General features: G+C 29.6%; 1 protein-coding gene across 3 annotated transcripts in view; it reads right to left on the reverse strand.

Annotated features, from left to right (window-relative positions):
- The window catches only part of LOC126739895 (synaptogenesis protein syg-2), a 478,733-nt gene that overhangs the window by 155,092 nt on the left and 302,646 nt on the right, over positions 1–20,995 (reverse strand). For all 3 annotated transcript variants that reach the window (XM_050445716.1, XM_050445717.1, XM_050445718.1), the window contains one exon: positions 17,839–18,044. In XM_050445716.1, the coding sequence (XP_050301673.1) occupies positions 17,839–18,044 (206 nt within the window). The remainder of the gene's footprint in view (positions 1–17,838; positions 18,045–20,995) is intronic.

A 20,995-nucleotide genomic window follows, 5' to 3' on the forward strand; every position in this document is an offset into this window, starting at 1 on the left:
TAAAGACATTTTGTGTGAGTTTTAATCTATTTTGGGGTCTTACCCAAGTTTTATTTAATAATTTCCATAAAAAACTATAAAATATTTTATATATAGGTTCTGAAAAAAGATACTACTTTGAAGTTATGTATTTTTCAGTGCCTTTTTCTTCAAAACAATTATGCCCTTAAGTAGTTCGTTCCTCGATAAGTAGATAGATATAAAAGTAAATATTTTTAAAAATATATTTTTACCGAACTAAACTCTAAAACTCTCCAGGTCATACTTCTGGGGCTTCTGAAAAATTCTCAAACTTTAAACTTCCGGAGATTCCCCGCTTGCATGAAACTTAGTTCCGGCAAATGAAGCTGAAGCCTTCGGGATTTTTGAATATTTGAGCGGGTTTTTGTCCATCCCAGTTCCGATCGATAGTTAAGTTAGAAATTCGTTTTGACTTTCAAAAGATGCAGGTAAAAGTTATGAATGAAAACAATTACTTTAGTTAAAAGTAAGGATTTAAAAACTTTTGTTAAATCTAATCATGTTTTGACCAAATTAGAATGTATTATTTCCCATTGTTAAGATTGGGACAGAGTAAAAAACACTAAAAATGTTATTAAATGCGTAGCCAATATAATGCATTTATACTATTCGTGAATGTTGAACAAAAACCAATTGTACAATAATACAAAAAAATAAACGAAATTATAAAAATGCTTGGAGTAAGTTAAACGCACGCAACGCATCGGCTTATCTTTCTTCACCATTTTAAGAAATCGCAATTGCATGTTATTATTATTACAATAAAGCAGAAATAAATAATAGTTTTACGACTTGGGTGCACGAGAATCTAATTAAAAGCTAAGTACGTTTTTACTAGGCCATAAAACTTCAAGGTTTGTTATTAAATTCTGATTTTTCACTGAACTTGATCCATAATGTACTGGTGGTGGAATTAAATTGAGAAACTCGCTTGCTGAAAGTTGGCTTTTTTACATGCAACCCAAAACCCACTTTTACATATTTAAACATAGAGTGTGTATCAGAAGAATGGTTCATTTAATAGAAACGTGCAAAATAAGAGTTCTACAGATGATTGGTTATCGAGATAATACAAGGACACAAATGCATATTTTCCTCTTATATTCCAAGGGACGATAGGGTGAGTCATGTTACATTTATCCATAGACATGTAAATAATTTTTAATAACAATTTGAAAAAATTGTATTCTAGTGATTGCTAGACAGGTAGTTCTAAAAAATTCCAGATGATAGGGTTCTTTCCACTAAACAGCCCCAATAAAAAATTAATAGGATTAGACCATTTCCGTTAAAAAAAACTTCTTGGAAAAAAGAGTTCTCCTACTAAACTTTTCTATATTAAATTGCTTCCCTTGAACTTTTTTCTTCATTTAACCAAATCGAAAAACTGTAAAGTTTCTGTTTTAAATTTTCATACAATGGCCCCTATGTGAAGCATCCAAGTGATTAAACTTAGATGAGACGTATTTGGTACATCTACCAATCCTTATAATATAATATATTCAGCAGATAATATATTATAACATTACAAAATAACAGCTGTTTAACCGCTAAGAATACCCAATGCACAATAGTATTTTAAAAATACTGTGTGTGAATTTCCTGCCTATCAAAATAAAGACGATTTTTAAGAAAATAATGGATAAACAAAAGTGATTCAAAAAATAAAAAAGAATTTAATTAAATTAGGCGAAAGAAAGGGAAAAAAACAGGAAGAAAAATAAACAGTACTATGTGTATCATACTTACCAAGTGACGTTATCATCTAATATTCAGTCATGGTATCTACTTTTAATTTTGTTATAGAGTTTATTTCTGAAATCTACGGGAAGTTGATTATAGATTTTTGCTGAGGTATAGGTATGTTAAACTTATTGGCAATTAGTTTTTGTAATCTTTGGGATAGTTACATTCTTATTTAAAGCTTGTCTAGTGTTCTGATTGTGAGATATGAAATACAAGTAATGTGGATTCTTACACAGAAGCCTAACTACAGAAATAGAAACAATTGGCAGTGTTTATAACATTATTTTTATCCTCGATTTTACCTTAATTTGTAAATAGACGTAATTATTTTGTTTTCTTGTTATTTAAATGTAAATATTTCGGAAACAGTTGAGTTTTGAGATAAAGTGTGTTATACGAAATTTGCTTGGAATTTCGCCTATATTTCATAGATGCAATAAAAAATATAGCATTCCGTTTAAAAAAATGACCATGCGCAATTAAAAATAAAAATCGACGGGTCCGAGCGTTTTCTCAAAAAATCATGTCTCTAATTTTTATCGAATTTATGCGGAACTTTAGGCGGTCACTGTACATATTAAAGAATCTGTTTTAAATTTTAGGAATTTGGCAGAGTTTGAAGTTTGGAGATCTCCAGAAAACAGAGAGGTAGATTATGCTGTTCACCGAAGAAAGAAATCTGCTAATGGAGAATAATTTATTTACTATAATTGTCATACTATGATTCAAAAGGTACCTAGTTAGTTTTATAATTATTTAAGTTGGTAATTTTTTAATAATTAATCATGTTTTAGGATATGTCAGTAAATGTTTGCAATCGAATTTAAAGTTTAAAGGAAGCATTCGCATTCAAGGAATTTGTCTATCAAGAATAATAGTTAAAATTTTAGTAGATGGTAGGTATTTATTTGCTTAATAAAGACTGAAATAAAAGATTTATATGACATTTTTTTAGGAGTGATTAGAGTGAGATTTTTTGAAATCCACAGAGGACACCCTGATGAATTAAGAAGCAAAAGGCTAACAAAATCGTAATTATCCAAAGATTTTTGAAATTTTATAGAGACAGTAAAGCAAAAATGGTGATTAGTAAAAAGATAAAAATAGAAAACCAGTGGTATTATTCCAATAAAATACCTAAATAAATTTATTTATAAATAAATAATAATAACTCTTTTATTATTGCATGACATTGCTTTTGTGAGTGGCCTGTTCCAGTATTATATCGAAGTGGTGTTGGCTTTATTTTGTATTATATAATTCGTTGGCTTATGCTGAAGAATACTTATAAAATATATTTTTTTAATTTTAATTTTGCCTTTGTTACAATTAAATAATATTTTAGTGTTTGTTTCATATTTATTGGTATTTGTTTGCAAGTTTTCTAAGTAGAACCCTTTGTGCAACTATGTTATATATTAGTAGTTGCTTAATAGATAAAGCTAAATATAATAAATTTTGAATATTCTGCATCAGTGTTATGAATAAACCTACTTTATAAAAATATAATCTGGTTGTTTTATTCATATTTAATAATCTCAGATCCTGATAAAATTGGTCTTTTTTCATTGTTGAAAGAGAAAAAGTTTTGACAAAAAAATGTAATAGGTATGTCATAATAAAATAATACCTTTTCAAACTTTTTTATTTTAAAATGAAAATGTTAAATAATATAATGGATTACTTATAAAATCATAACAAAATGTGTTCTTTCTAGACTATTTAATAAAATTTTCAATTTTTTATAATAAATTTTAATTGAGCGGAGTTTAGAGCCTGAGAATTAATTCAAAACTATCCATTAAGTGCCTGAAATGAGATAAATTCTATTTTAGTAAAAGCAAAATTAATAAGATCATGTAACAAAAGTATTTTCCATCATTTGCTGAAAACAAACAATTTTTTTACGTAAGTAAAGTATTCCGTATATTTATTTTTCTTAAATACCATCATTCTTCAATATAATCAGATTTGAAATACGCGCCTTAATTATCTGAGCCAATCACAGACAAAGCGCCGTGATTAGCCTGCATGGGTGCGGAAATTCATGTACCCTCATGTTTACTCCCTTGTGGAACTCCAGAGGATGACACATATTGGTGAGAGAAACAGTTGCCTATTTTCAGTTTATTCTTTTTGTTTGATAAATGATATTTCGATAAATTAAAAGCTTTTTATAAGAAACCAAACCGCACCAAAAGAACACAGTGATTGACCTTATCAAATGCCTTTTCGTAATCAGTATACAAGATATCCAACTGCTCCCTTGCCTCAATAGCCCTAGAAATAGGTTCAAATAAAATACAGAGATTTGTTACTGTTGATTTGGCTCTCCCAAAACCATGCTGAAGTTTGCTAATGATTTTATTATTTTATTTATTTTTTAGTTGTGTATATCATCATAAAGAATGCTTTCAACAGTCTTAGCAATACTATTTAAAAGACTATAGTTCTGAATATCAATTTTCTTATCTTGTATTGGTGAAATAGTTGCCTCCTTTAAAATATCTGGAAAAGCTTGTCGTTTAATTGGTTTAGCCAAAGCTTCTAAGAGTCCCTTATACAGTGTGTCCACTTAAGTTCGCACTATATGGACAACTTTTTTATTATTAATTAAAAAAAGTATTTCTTATAAAAAGTTATGCGTTACCCTGCCAAAATATAAAATGCAACTATTAGATATTAATTTTTTCGCAGACACTTTTCCACCGCAGATGGCATTACATTCAACTTCATCTCTTCACTCGTAACGATTTTTTTGAGGCTTTTTGCTGAATTTATTATTATTATTAATGACCATTATTTTTTCCATAATTCTCATTACTGATGTATGTTGTATATTTTTCCCTAGATGTTTGTTGTTAAATATTTCAGCTTCTTACGATAAGTTTTATAATTATTACCAACGATTAACTCAATTTTTTCTTCCACATTAAACTTCATCAAACAAATTTTATTTCACCTTTAAAAAATGTATTTGTTGTTCACTGTCAAACAATTCTTGCTATCAAGAAATCGTTTGTTTTTCAGTGAGTCCTAAATTTCACGCAAATACAGTTACATTTGCATTGTTATAGTAGTTAAAAAAAAAAGATATTTTCCATACATCTCGATGTAATTGCGTATTTGAATGTAGTTTTTAGTTCCTATTAACTTTTCTTAAGACCAATTTTCGATATTGTCAAAAATAATGGTATTTTATTTTTGAGCAAAATTTATATTTTCTTATGTATACGACTGGAAAAAAAATTATATTTGATAGTTGCATTTTAGGTTTTGGACCAAGCAGAACTTTTTATAATGAATATTTTGTTTTTTTTTAATTAATTATTAATAAGTTTTCCATATAATACGAACTTATGTATGTGGTGAAATTTTGTGTTCCTGTAGATTTTTTGGATTTGAGTTTTTTATTACTATTTAACACATCCAATTCCGTAATGAATTTAAAGTCAAAAGAACCCCAGTTAGTACTGTGAGAGTGACAATGGGTGGAATGCATAAAAAGTAGTATATGCTAATGCTTCAAGTATGTACTACATTTCTAAAGTTTATACTACACTAATGAAGCATTTACTACTCTCTGTAGCATATACTACTATGTACGCGATACATAGAAGAAGGTGCTATGCTTTGGAAGTATCTACTAGTTATAGTAGTATTTACTACAGTTTAAATGAGGTTGGTGTTTGACAAACTTCACGCTTTGGTATTTTAGATTTAACAGAGAAAATGTAGAGTGGCTTGGACATTATTTTCTCCAAGATGATAATGAACCGGTGGAAACAAGGGGGGAGCCCTGTCACCGACTCGGAAAATGGAAGTTTTTTTGAGAAGTTTAGGTGTTTCTAGTAAATTAACTGCGTAATTTGAAAAATGTAAATAACTTTTCTTACAGGGGATCCTGGATTTCAGCAAGAAGTTAATGTTGATCTAGACGTCAATCAAAGCACTGTTTCTAAATCTAAAGCAATTTATTCAAAAAGAAACAATTGGATAAAGTTCCCCAACACTAACGAATTGCTTAGAGTTGCTATTAATGAGGTGAGCGCATGCCCAGAGTTATAGGTGTTATTGACTGTACCCATGTAAAAATAACAAAACCATCTATTCACGGTGATGAATACGTGAACAGAAAAGAGGTATGCTCAATAAATGTTCAAGCTACTTGTAATGCCCGAGAAATGTTTACAAGCGTGGATTCATCTTGGCTAGGCTCCGTATACAATACTCGAATTTGGCGAAACTCCATAGTGCATGGAATTATGTATAATAATGTGCACGAAGCAGCTTTATTAGGTGATGAAGGATATGGTGTTGCCCCGTGGTTATTGACACCATATAAACATCTAACTATACCAATGCAAGAAAATTATAATTTAATCTATGCAAAGGAACGATGTGTCATAGAGCGCTGCTTTGGTCAGTTAAAACGGCGTTTTCGAATGCTCCAGTATACTTTTCGCCTAAAAACTGAAAACATTCCGGAACATATTGTGAGTGCATTTGTACTTCACAATATAGCTAAATATCTACAAGATCCATACCATGATTTTGATCGAATTGAGATGGAAGTTCAGCATCCCAATGAACTAATGCCAGAGGGTAATCAAGCACAAATTCGAAATCAAGGTACACAGCGCAGAAATAAAGTTGCTGAGTTTTTACTTCGTAATGATAACTAACATACCTAATAATTTAAGTTATTTTTATTATTATAATAATTATATACTAAATAGGTAACTTATGAAATGTTCAATAATAAACTAAGTATAAAAAAGTAACAACTAAATTAAAAACTGATTATTTCAATTTTAAGTTTGTGACAAAATATCAAACTATAAAAGAAATAAATGGATACTACACCTTATATTATATTTAAATTATGGGTTCATACGTAGATTTTATATTCCTGTTAATAATCCAACGTGTCCTGCCTAATGAAATGGTTAACTAACTGCCACCAATGGCAAAATTTACCAATGCAATCGCGGCCCGTTCCTGAAATTCGCCTGAAGACTGTTGAGCTCGAGAAGCAAAAATTTGGGCTTCGGCTGCTTCAATTTGTTTTCGTAGACAGGTCTTTTGTAGTTGAATAAGTGTCTTCTCCTTATCAGCTGCTTTAGAACCTTTAGGTGTCATGACTTGTTTGGAGCCAGAAGAGGAAGTCATCTTCACTGTTTTGGAAGGAAACATCAATCTCATTGCTTACACCGGCCTGACATGCACCTGGTACTCTGTGTAGAACTGAGTTTTCTCCTACATTCCATAAGTCGTAGAATTTTTTTTGTCATTCCGTCAGTACAGTTCTTTTATTTCCAGTTTTTTTCAAGTCAACTATTTTCTTAACTTTTGTTTTCATGTTAGTAAACTTTTTCAAAATTTGTTTTGTGTCTAGGTTTTTTCCCATTATTTTATTAAAACCAGTTGTTAATTTTTTTACTGCATCTTCTTTTTCGTTCTTAATTTTTGGTGTCATCTTTTTATCAAATAAAATGTGATAACTTTCAAGTAGAGTAACAAATAATACGTTTTTATCTTGTCCTAGCTCTTTTGTTGCATCAGAATCTGAATAATCACTCATATTTAAACCAGTATTATAATCACTGAACTTTTAACAAGTTTGAATCCGAACCAAATTACACCAACACACATAATACTAATAGACGCACTGATAGAAAAACGAGTTTTGACAAGTGTCTTGTCAATTTTGAGAACTTTGACACGCGCTTACTGCGACACTAGTAGATAATTTTCTCTTAAGTAGTAGGCACTTCTGTTGGGCCGTACAGTGTGGTATTTACTTCATAGGCGAAGTAGATACTTTTATGTAAAAGCAAATGCTATAAAGTAAATACTTTTTAGCGAAGCATTAGCATCTACTACATTTATGCAGTGAGTTATGTGATGCAACCAGGCCAAGAACCTCAGTTGACCCCATACATAATTATTATTATTACAAATATTCCTGAATCAACAAAATAAGCATTTTAATATTATTAGGCTCCATAAAAATTGCATTATATAAAATCACTTATCTATTAATTTTCGACGAATAAAGTTGTAGTTAATTGATGGTCAAATTTGTGTAGAATTTATTTTGAATTAAATTTTTTAAAAAGTAGATGTTCAATAATAATTCCATCACTGGCGCAGTCGTTCATGTAGGTGTCTCAAAGATTCCTGGTTGTGCAAGCAGTCTAAGAAAACGTTGCTGAAGCCAAGAAATCGTTAGTTTTAACTGTTTGTTGAGGCATTGAAACCAACCCAAGGCAAGAAGACTACAGTTGCGAGAAGTATAATCGTAAGTGAGTTTTCCTTTCCACTCCCATTTAATTTTATGATAATTGTTGTGTGTATATTTTGAATTTATTTTTTTAATTTTTGCAATTTATTATTAAGTATACTTTAAATTTACTAAAAGTGCGATAATTCGTTTACATTAGTTAAATTTTAATGTCAAATAGTGAAATTGATCATCTTACACAAAACCTTTCAAATATTTCTTTAAGAAACGTAAATTTAACAAATTTAACGTTAGAACCAAATTCATTAAATATGACTACCCTTACAGCAGCAAAAGAGACTGCTCATACTCTTAAAACATTTACAGGCAATAGTGATCATCTAGAATTTTTTATTTCAAGTGTAGACAAATTTTATAATAGATATTATATAGGCACTGTAGATGAATCTCTCAAAGAATTTGTTTTTGCTTCAATATGTTCTAAATTAACCGAAGAAGCAGGCGATTTTTTACTTTGTAGACCGGATCTAACGACCTGGCCCAAAATAAAAGACGCCTTAAGACAAAAATTTGGCGATAGAATAAACCGTCAAGTACTTTCTCAACAGTTAAATTTTTTAACTCGATCTAGAAAAGAGCCCATTTTAGATTTTATAGAAAGACTAAAAATTTTAAAATCTCGTATTTCCTTAAAAATCGCTGCTGATGATTCCCTAACTCAAGGTACAAAAGACGCTTTAATGGAGCAAACTGAATTAATAACTGTTTTAATGTCTAACTCTCCTAGCGAGCTTCGAACAATTTTAATGTTACACAATCCCCAAAATATTGATGACGCAAGTTCAATTGTTCTAAACCATTCACTTATCGAACAGCAAATAAATGCTCGTAGTTTCATTCCACGACAAGAAATTTATAATACACCCCAAAATAGAACATCTCCCCTAAGAAATAATCGCCAAAATTTCAGCCATATGCCTCCACCAATTCAACACTCTTTTGTTCCTCCCCAAAATCAATATTCTTTTCAAAATCCCTTTCCAATGCCAAATAACAACATTCAACCCCAGTTTTCAAATAATACAGGTGCAATATCTAAACAACCATTTCCAAGCCAACCTATAAATATTCAACCCCAACCCGTACGTCAACATTTCCCCACTACAACTTATTCATATACTGAAGCAAAATATTTAGCAAAGGTACTTACAATATTAATAGTGTATGGTTCTTAGTGTCCTTTAGAGACATTTTCACTGGAATTCCGCTACTCTTATACTTTGATTTAAAGAAAGTCTAGAATTTATTTGGATCAGCAAATAGATTGTTACTCGTTTTTTTATGATGATCAGGTTCTAACAATTTCTAGCTGATATGGAGAACCCTTTTAAAGTCCTTATTAAAAATGAAAAGGATTAGACCGTTTACGTTAAAAAAAAAAGAAACTTCCAAACTCGACACTAATTGTTTTCATTTCGTTTTTCATTTTTTTTTTGCTGCTTCTGCTACTGCTGTCTGCCAGCCACAGGAACGAATTTAAACTCCATTATCTGCCGAACGGGATGTCGAAGAAATAATTTTTCGTCATTTCATTCTTAATAAGTAAGGCGCGGGGCTCGGCACAGTTTGGGCGGTTACTCACTCAATTACATTTTTATTTCGCCTCTCTTTATCCCCGCTGAAGTTTTATTAATGTCAATCCGAGCCCTTCTTAAAAAACTTTATGCCTCAGAGGGGGTTGCCGGTAATAAACTGTAATAGAATCTTGGCAAATGCTCGGGATATTTTTCTTATTTTTTTTTCTTCACCGGTTTTTAATAAACTTTATCTTTGTGAGAAGTTTATTATAGAACTGAGGAAGTTGTTGTTGGTTGTGGATATTTTTTAGCATATTGAGAATAATTAAAAAAATGTATTGAAGTGAAGTTATTAAATGGGGTAATGATATTTTAGAAAACTGAATTATTAATTAACCAATGAATAAATAGAATTGTTTGCTGACGATACCATGCTTTATTTTACTGGAAAATTAATTAAAATTTAAATTACTTGTTTAAATGGCTTTCTTATAAAAATATAATTTGCATTAAAACAGCAGAAGTAAGGTTCTGCTTATTTGGGAAAAAAGTTGATATTGGCCTACTGCAAAGGTTAGCCAATATCAACTTTAATAATCTAAACATGAAAGCCAAATTAAATATTTTGGAAAATTTTATGAACACGTCGATTATATAATGAAAAAGATTTAAAAAAACTTTAATTTATTTATAAAGGTATAAAGCACTTAGCCTTGGATTGGTTAAAATCCTACTTAATAATAATGATAAATAATAATAAATAAAATTTATTACTTTTCATAAACAAGTACAAAATACAATATAAAAATTAAGAAATACACCATGTCTATGAAAAATAAAAGGCCGTGTTACGTCAGTATTCTGGTACGCAGACCAGATACTGTTTAGGCGCTCTCTAAAAAAAAACTAAAAAAATATAACATTAAAAAAATTTGCTCTACAACCAGTACCAATATATCAAATTACAGATCAAAACAGTTGAAACTTAAAAAATACAAAAACATATTCAGCGACATCACATAAAAAATCAAAATTAAAATAAAAGACCAACTTTATTTACTGACGTAAAAACAGAATGTCTGACTGTAAAAACAGATCAAATGATGTAATCTTTAAGGAATTCAAACTGGAAGCCAAATTATATGAAAAACTTCATTTAAATAGTCCTTTTCTTTGTCGAGGAATGGTAAGAAGATGTAAATTGTGTAAGTTACGATTATTGTTGTTAATTCTAAAATCTGCTCTATCATACAAGTATTGGGGAGATTTAAATTTTATTACCTTGTACCCCAACGAAATGAAGTGTAGTTTTCTGCGGTTATACATATTAAGCCAGCCGATGTCTATAAGCTTATGAGAGATCAGATTTCTGCGGCGTATCCCAAAAATAAGGCGAAGGCACGCATTTTGTACTTTCTGAATTCTACGAGAATCAAACTGATCCAAACATGGGCCATATACTGTGTCACAGTGGGTAAAGTTGGATAGAAGAAGTCACATAAATGTTTTTTTTAATTTTTGATTTAAAAATTCTTTGATTATAAATAAGTTTAAGAGCAGCACACGAGCTTTTCTGTGACATGCTCATGAAACCGAAGATCAGAGTCAATAACAAGTCCCAATGATTTGGACGTGTTAGTTAATGGAATGGTGACGTTGTTGATTTGTATATTAAGCTCGTTGCTAACTCTCAATCTATTATTTTTATCTCCTCCGAATACAGTAACGGATGATTTTGAAGGGTTTTTCTTTAGATCGTAACATGTTGAGATTTCTATTATACTTTGTAAATCCAAATTTATATTTCTATTAGCAATTTCTGTATTATTTGGGTGAAAGTGAGGATAGAGTTGCGTGTCGTCCGCATACAAATGGAAGCTACAAAATTTTAAATCGTCTTTAAATCGACATGTATAAATTGTATACAACAATGGCCCCAGGATACTTCCCTGAGGAACACCTACTGATAAAGGTGCTGTGTTAGATTTTATACCATTCAAAACGATCTGCTGGCTGCGATTACCCAAAAACGATTTAAAAAATGTTTTTGCATCTTTTGAAAATTCTATATAACTTAAAATTGATAATAAAATCCTATGATTAATTAAGTCGAATGCCTTTGTGTAGTCAAGTAAAATTAAAGCAGTAAACTCCCCTTGAACCCACGCTCGGAAAATGTCATCTGTCACGTCAGCCATAGCCGTAGCACAGCTATATCCTTGACGAAACCCTGACTGTTTGAGTGGCAAAATTTCATGACTGTTCAAAAATACTCGAGCTTGTTTATTTGCAACTTCTTCGAGAATTTTGAAAAGAACGGGAAGAATGCTTATTGATCGGAGATCTTTAAGTTCCTTTGGTTGAGCTATTTTGGCCAAAGGCGTGACTAAGGCGTGTTTCCAGATATTTGGAAATACTGAATTTTTCAAACATTAGTTTATTATGTGAAGCACAAAGGGGACAATAAATGGACAACAAATCTGAATCAATATAATATTGAGCCCATCACAACCATAAGCTTTACTTTTTATGGAAAGAATAATTCTTATTAACTCGATTTCGGTTATTTCTTGCAATTGAAAAGCACCTTCAAAATTTTTAACTAAATTATTATCATAAAACTGCAGCAGATTATGATTTGCTTGATACGGATTAGTACAGTTCGAGGTAAAAAAATTATTAATTAAGTTTACATCACAATCATAATTCTGAAGGAATGTTCTTTTGTCTATTTTTAACAACATTAAGTTTTTTCAGTTCTGCCCAGGTTTCCCTACTTGATAAATTAGAATTAAATTTTGTTCGTAAAAAGGCTTTTTTCTCATTACGAATCGCTGCCGTCGTGAAATTGCGCAATTGCTTATAATAATCATAGGCCGCTGGCTGTCTTGTAGTTTTAAAGTTACCTAACGCTCTATTTCGTAATTTCTGAAAAAGCCTTATATTTTCAGTTAACCAGGGAGCGTATTTGTAGTTACGATTGCGTTTAAAGGTTTTAATAGGTGCATGTCTGTCAAAAAAATCTAGCATGGTTGCAGTGAAAAATTCCACTTTTTCGTTGATATCACGAAAAGTAAATACCACTGGATGCTGCTCTTCAATTTAAAATTTAAATTTTAGAAACACGGGAAAATGATCAGAAAGATGTACATTGTGTACTCCTGTATGCATTCAATGTTTGTAAATAATAAATCAATTAAGGATACTGAAGCAGGGTTTATATATATGAGTTGGTTCATTTATTACTTGGGTAAGGCCAAATATGTCCATTATTGACTCTAATCGTTTAGTATTATCTAAAAATTTTAGAAAATCAATGTTAAATTCACCAGTACATAAAACGTTCTCAAATAGAGTATATAAGTTAGCCAAAATATCCTCTAAACGCAAATAGAATTGGTCTATATTGGAATTTGGTGGTCTGTGGACATTTCCTATAACAGCATTATCATTACGTGACTTAATCCTAATCCAAATATATTCAATAAAATCAAGTGATAACGTACTCACAATTTCAAAAGAAATGTTAGATTTTATGTAGAAGGCCACTCGACCACCACGTCTGCCCAGCCGATCACATCTAGAAATAGTGTAGCCTTCAATACAAATATCTGAACTATCTATGCTTGGGTGCAACCAAGTTTCTGTCACCCCAACAATGTCCGAATCAACATCAAAAACATAATTTTTAAGAATTGCAAAGTTAGCATGTAAGGAAGTATGTTAGTATGAGAAACAACAAGAGACATTTTCATAAAAAACCTAAGTGAAAATTTAAAAAAAAATACGACAATAGACCAAAATAGTTAAACACTGGCAGGAGACAAAAACTAAAGTATGAGTCAGCTGTATCTGAATTTATCTTGGTAAAATATGTAGTACCACAGGGACTGTTTTAGGGCCATTGTTGTTTCTTTTATATAAATGATATAATGGTCAAAGTTGTAAAAAATAGTAAAATAACATTATTTACTGATGATACATGTGTCGTCAGCAAATAATGTTATTTTATTGGTAATAATATCAAACAAATGCAAAAAGGTATCAATAATGACTTAAGAAGTCGAGTTTTTTTAATGGAAAAAAACATGGATTAAGTTTGGTGAACATAGAAAATTTTAATATTAAGTAAGATAAATAGCGTTAAATTGCATTATGAATTATCTTGAAATTGTATTAGACCCTCAATTAAACTTCCATGGTCATTGTGATTATATATTGGGAAAATTTTCGCAAAAGCTTAGTTTTATATCTCATATAGGCGAAAATTTAAGAACGTATAATTATAACTTTACAATAGCTTAGCGACACCTCATTTACAAGACTTTTCAACTTTATTGTTCACTATACCCAATTATAAAATAACAGAATTTCAAAAAGTGCAAAACAGTGCATTGCGCGCAATCTTGAAATCCGATAGATATACACTTGTAATAACCATATTAAATGTCTTGCAATTATTCTCTGTAAAGCAAAAAATAATAGTTAATACTTTTATATTTATATTTAAGATTAAAAATAGAATGTTACCTACCTACATTTGTGATAGGGTTAATTGCTTTATGAGTGTTTATGGCTATTTTATCAGAAACCCTAATGATTTCATCCTAGTCAATTGATGCAACACTACACAAATAATAATAAGAATATAATATTCCATATAATCATTAATTGTTTCAAAATCTTGGCATATCAATATCAGTACTAAATACATATTAGATATTGGAACAAAAGGCTTTCTATGCAACTTCTCTCCTAAAAGAGAGACTGTTAAAGCCTAAGTTACAACATATGCACTAAGAACTAAAAAAATAACTGCAAAACTGTTAGAAGTCGGCACACCAACGCCAAATCCTGCCAAACCCATCTATGAAAGATAACTAAGGTTGATGAAAGATAACCAAAGAAGTTGTTGCGTAACACTACCAACTGATAAATAAAATTCAATAATTTCAAATTTATTGAGGGTGGAGGCTATGTTATTTGAAAATTCGTCCTTAAAAGTCTCTTTATTGTGCTTAAGATTGTAAAAATATGCTTCCTACGTATGTTAAGGTTATGAAAATTACTACGGAAAACTATTTTTTTATTAAGATAAATAGTATTTAACAGTGGTATAAAAAAACAAGCTGAGTGCAATATTCTCCTGTTATACATAGAAAGCTAATTAGGCTTTCCGAATTTATGTGAAACACGCAGTTATCCTCTAATTCCACATATAAATCTTAAAGAAGAATTTGTCCTTTTTGCACTCTTTTAACCTCAGCCGTATTTAAGTATTCTCCATAGACGCTATCAGCAATGTTGAAATAAAAAAAAATAAAAAATTCTTTTTACTCGTCCAAAATATACACATAAAATACAGTAAGTAATACAGAAATAATCTTATTAATTCTTCAAGAAAGGACAAATAAGGAAAGCATCGCGATTATAGAAAACCAATACACAGATACATGCAACACCACAAAGATGTCGATATATCTGCGGGATGCTACGTGTTAAAAGTATAAATATTTTATTTTCAGCAATATAAAAGTGTCTAATACAAAAATTTTATACTTATTTAAATTAAAACCTAAGTCTACATAAAACTTAAACTTAGATTTACAATAAAATAAAATCCTAAAAACTTTTATGTATGAACCTACGGAGTAATCAGTTCTCTTAAATTATTTCACTTAAAAAGCTAAAAGAAACCGTAAATGCACGCAATTTGTATTGTATTAATTAGAAATCTATAATAGATTTAATCAAAGCAATCACCTATGATACACAGATCAATTCAATCACAAACACATTCAATTTAAAAATAATGGAGGGATTCAATTTTTATTTATTATAACAATTATTTGTACTTATAATGATGTAACAAGAAAGACCAACCAAAAAAAATCAAAACATAAAAAAATCACAAGATATTTCCTTGTTTGGTCAATAAGTTACTTTTAACACTCTTTATAAATGGAAATGTTTTTATTTCGTCCGCTAGTTCATTCCATAACTTAATAGGTACGTAACTGAATGATTTTTGGAAATTCGTAGTTTTATGTTCCGTAAGAAAATATTTATATGCCTTATATCATGATTATGTCGACTACAGTAAAATAACTGACGCAAATAAGGTGGCTGACCAGTTGTTTTTAAAACTCTATGCACAAAACTCAGCGAATGTCATTTTGGCCTGTTAATCATTGATAAAATGGAAAGCCTTTTCAAGTGAGGCGTAATGTGTTAATTTTATATTAAAAGAAAAACGTAAACAGGAGTTCTGTAATTTTTGAATTCAATTTGCCGTTTCCGCTGTTAGAGAACTTCCGTAAACAACATCTCCATAATCCATAATAGACAAGACCAAACTGTTACAGAGAAAATATTTTGTCTTTGACGGTATGTATTTCTTAATGCTCCAGAGTTTCCTCAAACGCATATAGGCAATACCTAGTTTTCGCCTCACATGTGCATTAAAAGATGGTTCAGAGATAAATACCTAAACTTTTAACTTCCTCCACTATTGGAAGGCGTGTATCATTTATTTTAGGAATAAAATTCTCGGACACTCTGGTAACACTGACTGATAACACTAGCGCATCATACAATTCAACCTTTTTTTTCTTTTTTAAAAAATGTCGGTGGGGAAAAAGGCTCTTTAGGGCTGATTAAGATATTTTAATGCATGTTTATTTACATGCTAATCAAATTTAAGTTTATTATCATTTATTAACCCTAAGTTTTCTGAAGAGTTTTTGAAGAAGATATTACACTGCCCAATGGTAAGATTAATTTCATTAGAAATGGTTTCTCGATGTTTTTCGCTCCAGTAAAGTAAAGCCACTAACTTTAAGGGATTTAATTTTGGTAAGTGATCTTCAGATACTGCGTACAGTGTTTGAAGATTGACTTAAGTTGCAATTTAATAATAGAATAATTAATTATATTAATATTTAATATAAGTATGAGTCCCAGAGTCGACGTCGATCGTTTTTAAGAGCGTATCAAATTATAAATAGCTAAAAAATTTCAAGCCTATGCGATTAACCCTTTTTAAAATATTTTCTTTTAGATATATTATAAATTATAAAATTTGCTTTACTCCAAGAGTTTTTTAACAGGTGCTTAAAATATAGTCCATTGACTATTTAATATTATTTTAAACATACTTAAAAATCGCTTTGAACATTTTTAACGATTTATGTAGAAATTAATATACAGTGTGTTCTAAAAGAGCATATAGACTTACACAAAACTTTTTCAGTAATTAAAAAAGCTTGTTTTTTTGAACGTGTCTTATAACTTCTAGAGAAATTAACCTACACTTATGCATTTTCTCTTGTTTTCAATTCCTAAGTGTTTGTAGACTTAGATACATAAACTTTGTATTTCAAATATTCCTATAAAAAAAAATCTAAAGGAGTTAGATCAGGAGATCTCGGTGGCTACTTAGAAGGTCCTCTTCTACCAACCCATCTATCTAGAAACATAGTAGCCAGATAGTTCCAAACAGTACGTGCAAAATGGGCGCATTTTGTTAAAACCAGATGTTTCTATTTGGCATATCAACTTCTATTTGAAACAGAAAAGTTAGATTTGGAATAAGTTTTTTTTGTAAAAACTGTATATTTCTTGCACCATTTAGATTTTATTCAAATTAAGCATAAAATTTGGCTCTGAAACATCCTCCCAAATTTAAGAATAGTTTTTTATTTAATACAATTAAGTTTTACAAGTTAATTAATCTCGTGTGCATTATTTCAAAAACCAAAAGTAATTTTTAGAAAACTATTCTTTTTTATTAAGATATTTAAAATTAAGCTGCTTAAAATAATAAGATTGCTCAAAAGTTGCTTACACGTTACTATATTGTACACATTGCTGCTACCGAAGAACAGAATTCACGTAATAAACCAGCGAGGAAAAAAGCTGAAAAATATAATTTTACGCAGGGTTAATAAATTTTTATGAGATAACGAAAGCTTTTGAAATCAATATGGCCGTCACGTAAACAGCATAAATAGGAAGCCAAGTCCTTTGAGCTCTTTCTTTTTTGATAAATGATGGCGTCCCTTTTATAAGATTTTATAGAAATAAAAAGGGGAAGCTGCTTGTATTAAGTTTTGCTTGTTAGCTTTATATAAAATATTCGTCTGCATGAAAAATCATTTTGTACTGTCGCAAACATTTAAAGACGTCCATTTTTTATTTTATATTTTATTTATTAAATCGAAAACATTTTTGAAAAATTCAACTTACCAATAACGGTTAGCCATACTCGTAAATTCTTTGTGGGTGATTTTAAATAGTCTATGCGGCATCGGTATTCGCCCTCATCCTCCTCACTAATATTGTCTATGCTCAATGTAGAAGGTTCGACCACCATATGATAATGAGCTCTCCCATTCAAACGATCATCTGTCCATAGTTTCGGCTTGGTTTTGTATGCACCTCTAGTATCATAACTGAAAATATTAATATAAGATAAGAAAATTATACGGTTTTAAAGACATTTTGACGTGTATTCGCAGTACAAATCACATTAATTTTTGACTACGATTAAATTGAAAATATCTCCAGCAGTAGTAAATTTAATGGATTTTTAAAAAATAAAAGTGTTCAAGAGTTTCTATTATGTCTAGAAATATTCAATTTACAATAAATACTAAATACTCCAGCTAAGTCACTATTTACGTTTACAGCGCTTGGATCTGTTAGGTCCATAGATCAAATGATGGACTATTTTTATTTAGTACAGCTCTATTTACAACGATTGATTTTGAGGGTAAAATTAGTGCAGGATTATCTCTAGAATCAAAATGTCAGTTGAAGAGAGTTATCAGTTTAGACGAAAAATTATAGGACATACACCTCTAAATCTTAAAAAATGTTATTGTTGTTTAAAAATAATAAAAATAAACTAATAAATGTTTTTAAGGCTTACGCTTGTTCTTCTCTTTCTCTTCTACTTTATTTTTGTTTACAAAAATACAAACCTCCTAAGCTAACACCCCATAAAAATTCAAAATAGATCCTAGATGTTTACACCGAAAAAACAAATTTAATTTATCCTATTTGAAACGCACCAAATTCGGATATCAAATTTTAGTGTGCTCTCATTTACACCGAAAAAATAGTCCTCATGGCTGTCATTTGATCCAAGTATTAAATATTTAGTAAAAGGCGTTGTAAACGTAGCTACTGAGAAAAGTAGTACTATCATAGATTCAATTGTACTACCGAAAGAAGAAAATTATACTTTTTTGACAAAAAACGTTCTCTAAATATCAGATTCATGTACTTACATAAAGCTCTATAGATACACAAATAAAGAATATTAATAAAAAATATTTTGTTATGCGAAATTAAAAGCGCATTGATAAAGAATTATTACTGTAATTTTGAAATACTACAACCTTTGAAGATAAAGTGTACAATTTAGATAATAATGAAATGGTTTCATGTTTTAATAACTAAATAAAGGGTATTTTTGATGTTTTGGTTTCTTTAAAATATATAAAATAAAAAAAAATCACCATGGCCAACAGACTATAGAAATCATGATAAATCTAAACAATAAAGCGTTAAAAAATACAAAAGTACAACAAATAAAAGTCATTGGGATAGCTATAAAGAATTACGCAAACAAACTAATAGATCTCATTTATTTCTCATTTCAGTTCTCAAGCGTGAAGTACAGGGTGCGGCATAATTGTCTCCCTGTTTTTAAGGCTTAATAAAAGAAATGTTATTTGAAATACTCTATTTGCAAAATTGATAAAATTTCGGCATTAAAAAAATTTACACCAGAATTGCATACCTCGTTTTTAATTTGATGAAATTCTTTTAAAAAATCACTGTAATTCGTCCATTTTATCCAATTTACTAACGCTGTTTTTGTACTAAATATTTATATATGAATTTATATCAAATACAAATAAACATTGGTATTAAATTCAATATTGCATATATATTTCTTGCAGAAACAATATTTTTCATCAAAACAACCCTTACCCCCCCCAACCACCCCAAACATTTGCCCAGTAAGAAATTCCTTTAAAAAATCATTGTTTTTCGTCCATAATATCGAATGTAATAGCAGTGTTTTTGTATTAAATATTTATTCATATACATATATATAATTATCAAATTTAAATAAACAAATTGTTTTATTAGATTGGATATTAACGATGAAACCAGCTGTTAATCATGCGTACTATTTTAGAAAACAATGATTTTTGAACACAATTTCTTACTGGTAAGTTGTGTAGGGTGGGTGGGGGGTTAAGGGTATGATTAACGAAAAACGGTTTTTTTCCAGAAAATAATTGCCTGAGAGAAAAGTGCTTTTTATGATAATGATAGGTGAGAATATACGTATATAATATACGATTCTGTTTATAATTCGTAAAAAAATTGGCTATTTAAAGAAATTGACAAGAGATTTACATATCTAGTCTTTAAACTCGATCACCACACTTTAAATATGTGACTAAGTGACCCCGATAGCATGCACATATATGTTACTGTAAAGCATACGATATACTTTTCATATATCTTATACTATAATAACGGAATATCATACACAGATATGAAACATAATAATTATACTAAATAAGATATACAAATTGAAAAAAAACTCACGAAAACAAATTAGCTCAAAACTAAACAAGAATTTAAAAATAAAATTTAATTTAGAAAAATACAGTGGATTACTTTTTTTAATTAAAAAGTATTTACTATAAATGTAAAGTTTGTTGTTAGACTTTCTGGACACCCAGTAAAACATACCACAATTTAAGTTAAAATAGATACCTTAATTAAAAATTCCATATCAACAATTAATAAATAATTGAAATAAAGGTTTTATATTTGTCTTCTGTAACTAAAAATTCAACTCTTTGTTGATGAATATTATTTTTGGTTAGAAGCTTTTCCATTTTGTAAACATCTCTAAATACTATACAGTACTACCTAAACGTTAACCTGAAATTATGTTATAAAATAATAATTGTATTATATTAACACATAATAAACCTTCTTATTAAAGGTGAATAACATAAACATAATATTGAATTTTTTAACGTTTATCACGCGGACAGTTAATCCGATATTTATAATTGAAGTTTAATCAAAAATGTGTACACCTGGTGTAAACCAAAAATAGACATTTATTTAACAATCGTGTGTTGTTTTAGTTGACTTCAAAAATGCACTGAAGCAAATGGACATCAATTTTAAATGAATTTTTCCCTTTCATCGTGAATACACTGTACATATATTACTCACGAATGTAAATACCCATGTATACTGAATATAATTGAGTATTGAATATAAAAAAGTTGTTTGCGATTTATTTACGGCATAAGATATAACACGATGTCAAACGCATTCATTGGTATTTTTTTACAATATT

Source organism: Anthonomus grandis, chromosome 8 (assembly GCF_022605725.1).
Source record: "Anthonomus grandis grandis chromosome 8, icAntGran1.3, whole genome shotgun sequence".
In the NCBI taxonomy this organism is placed as follows: Eukaryota; Metazoa; Arthropoda; class Insecta; order Coleoptera; family Curculionidae; genus Anthonomus; species Anthonomus grandis.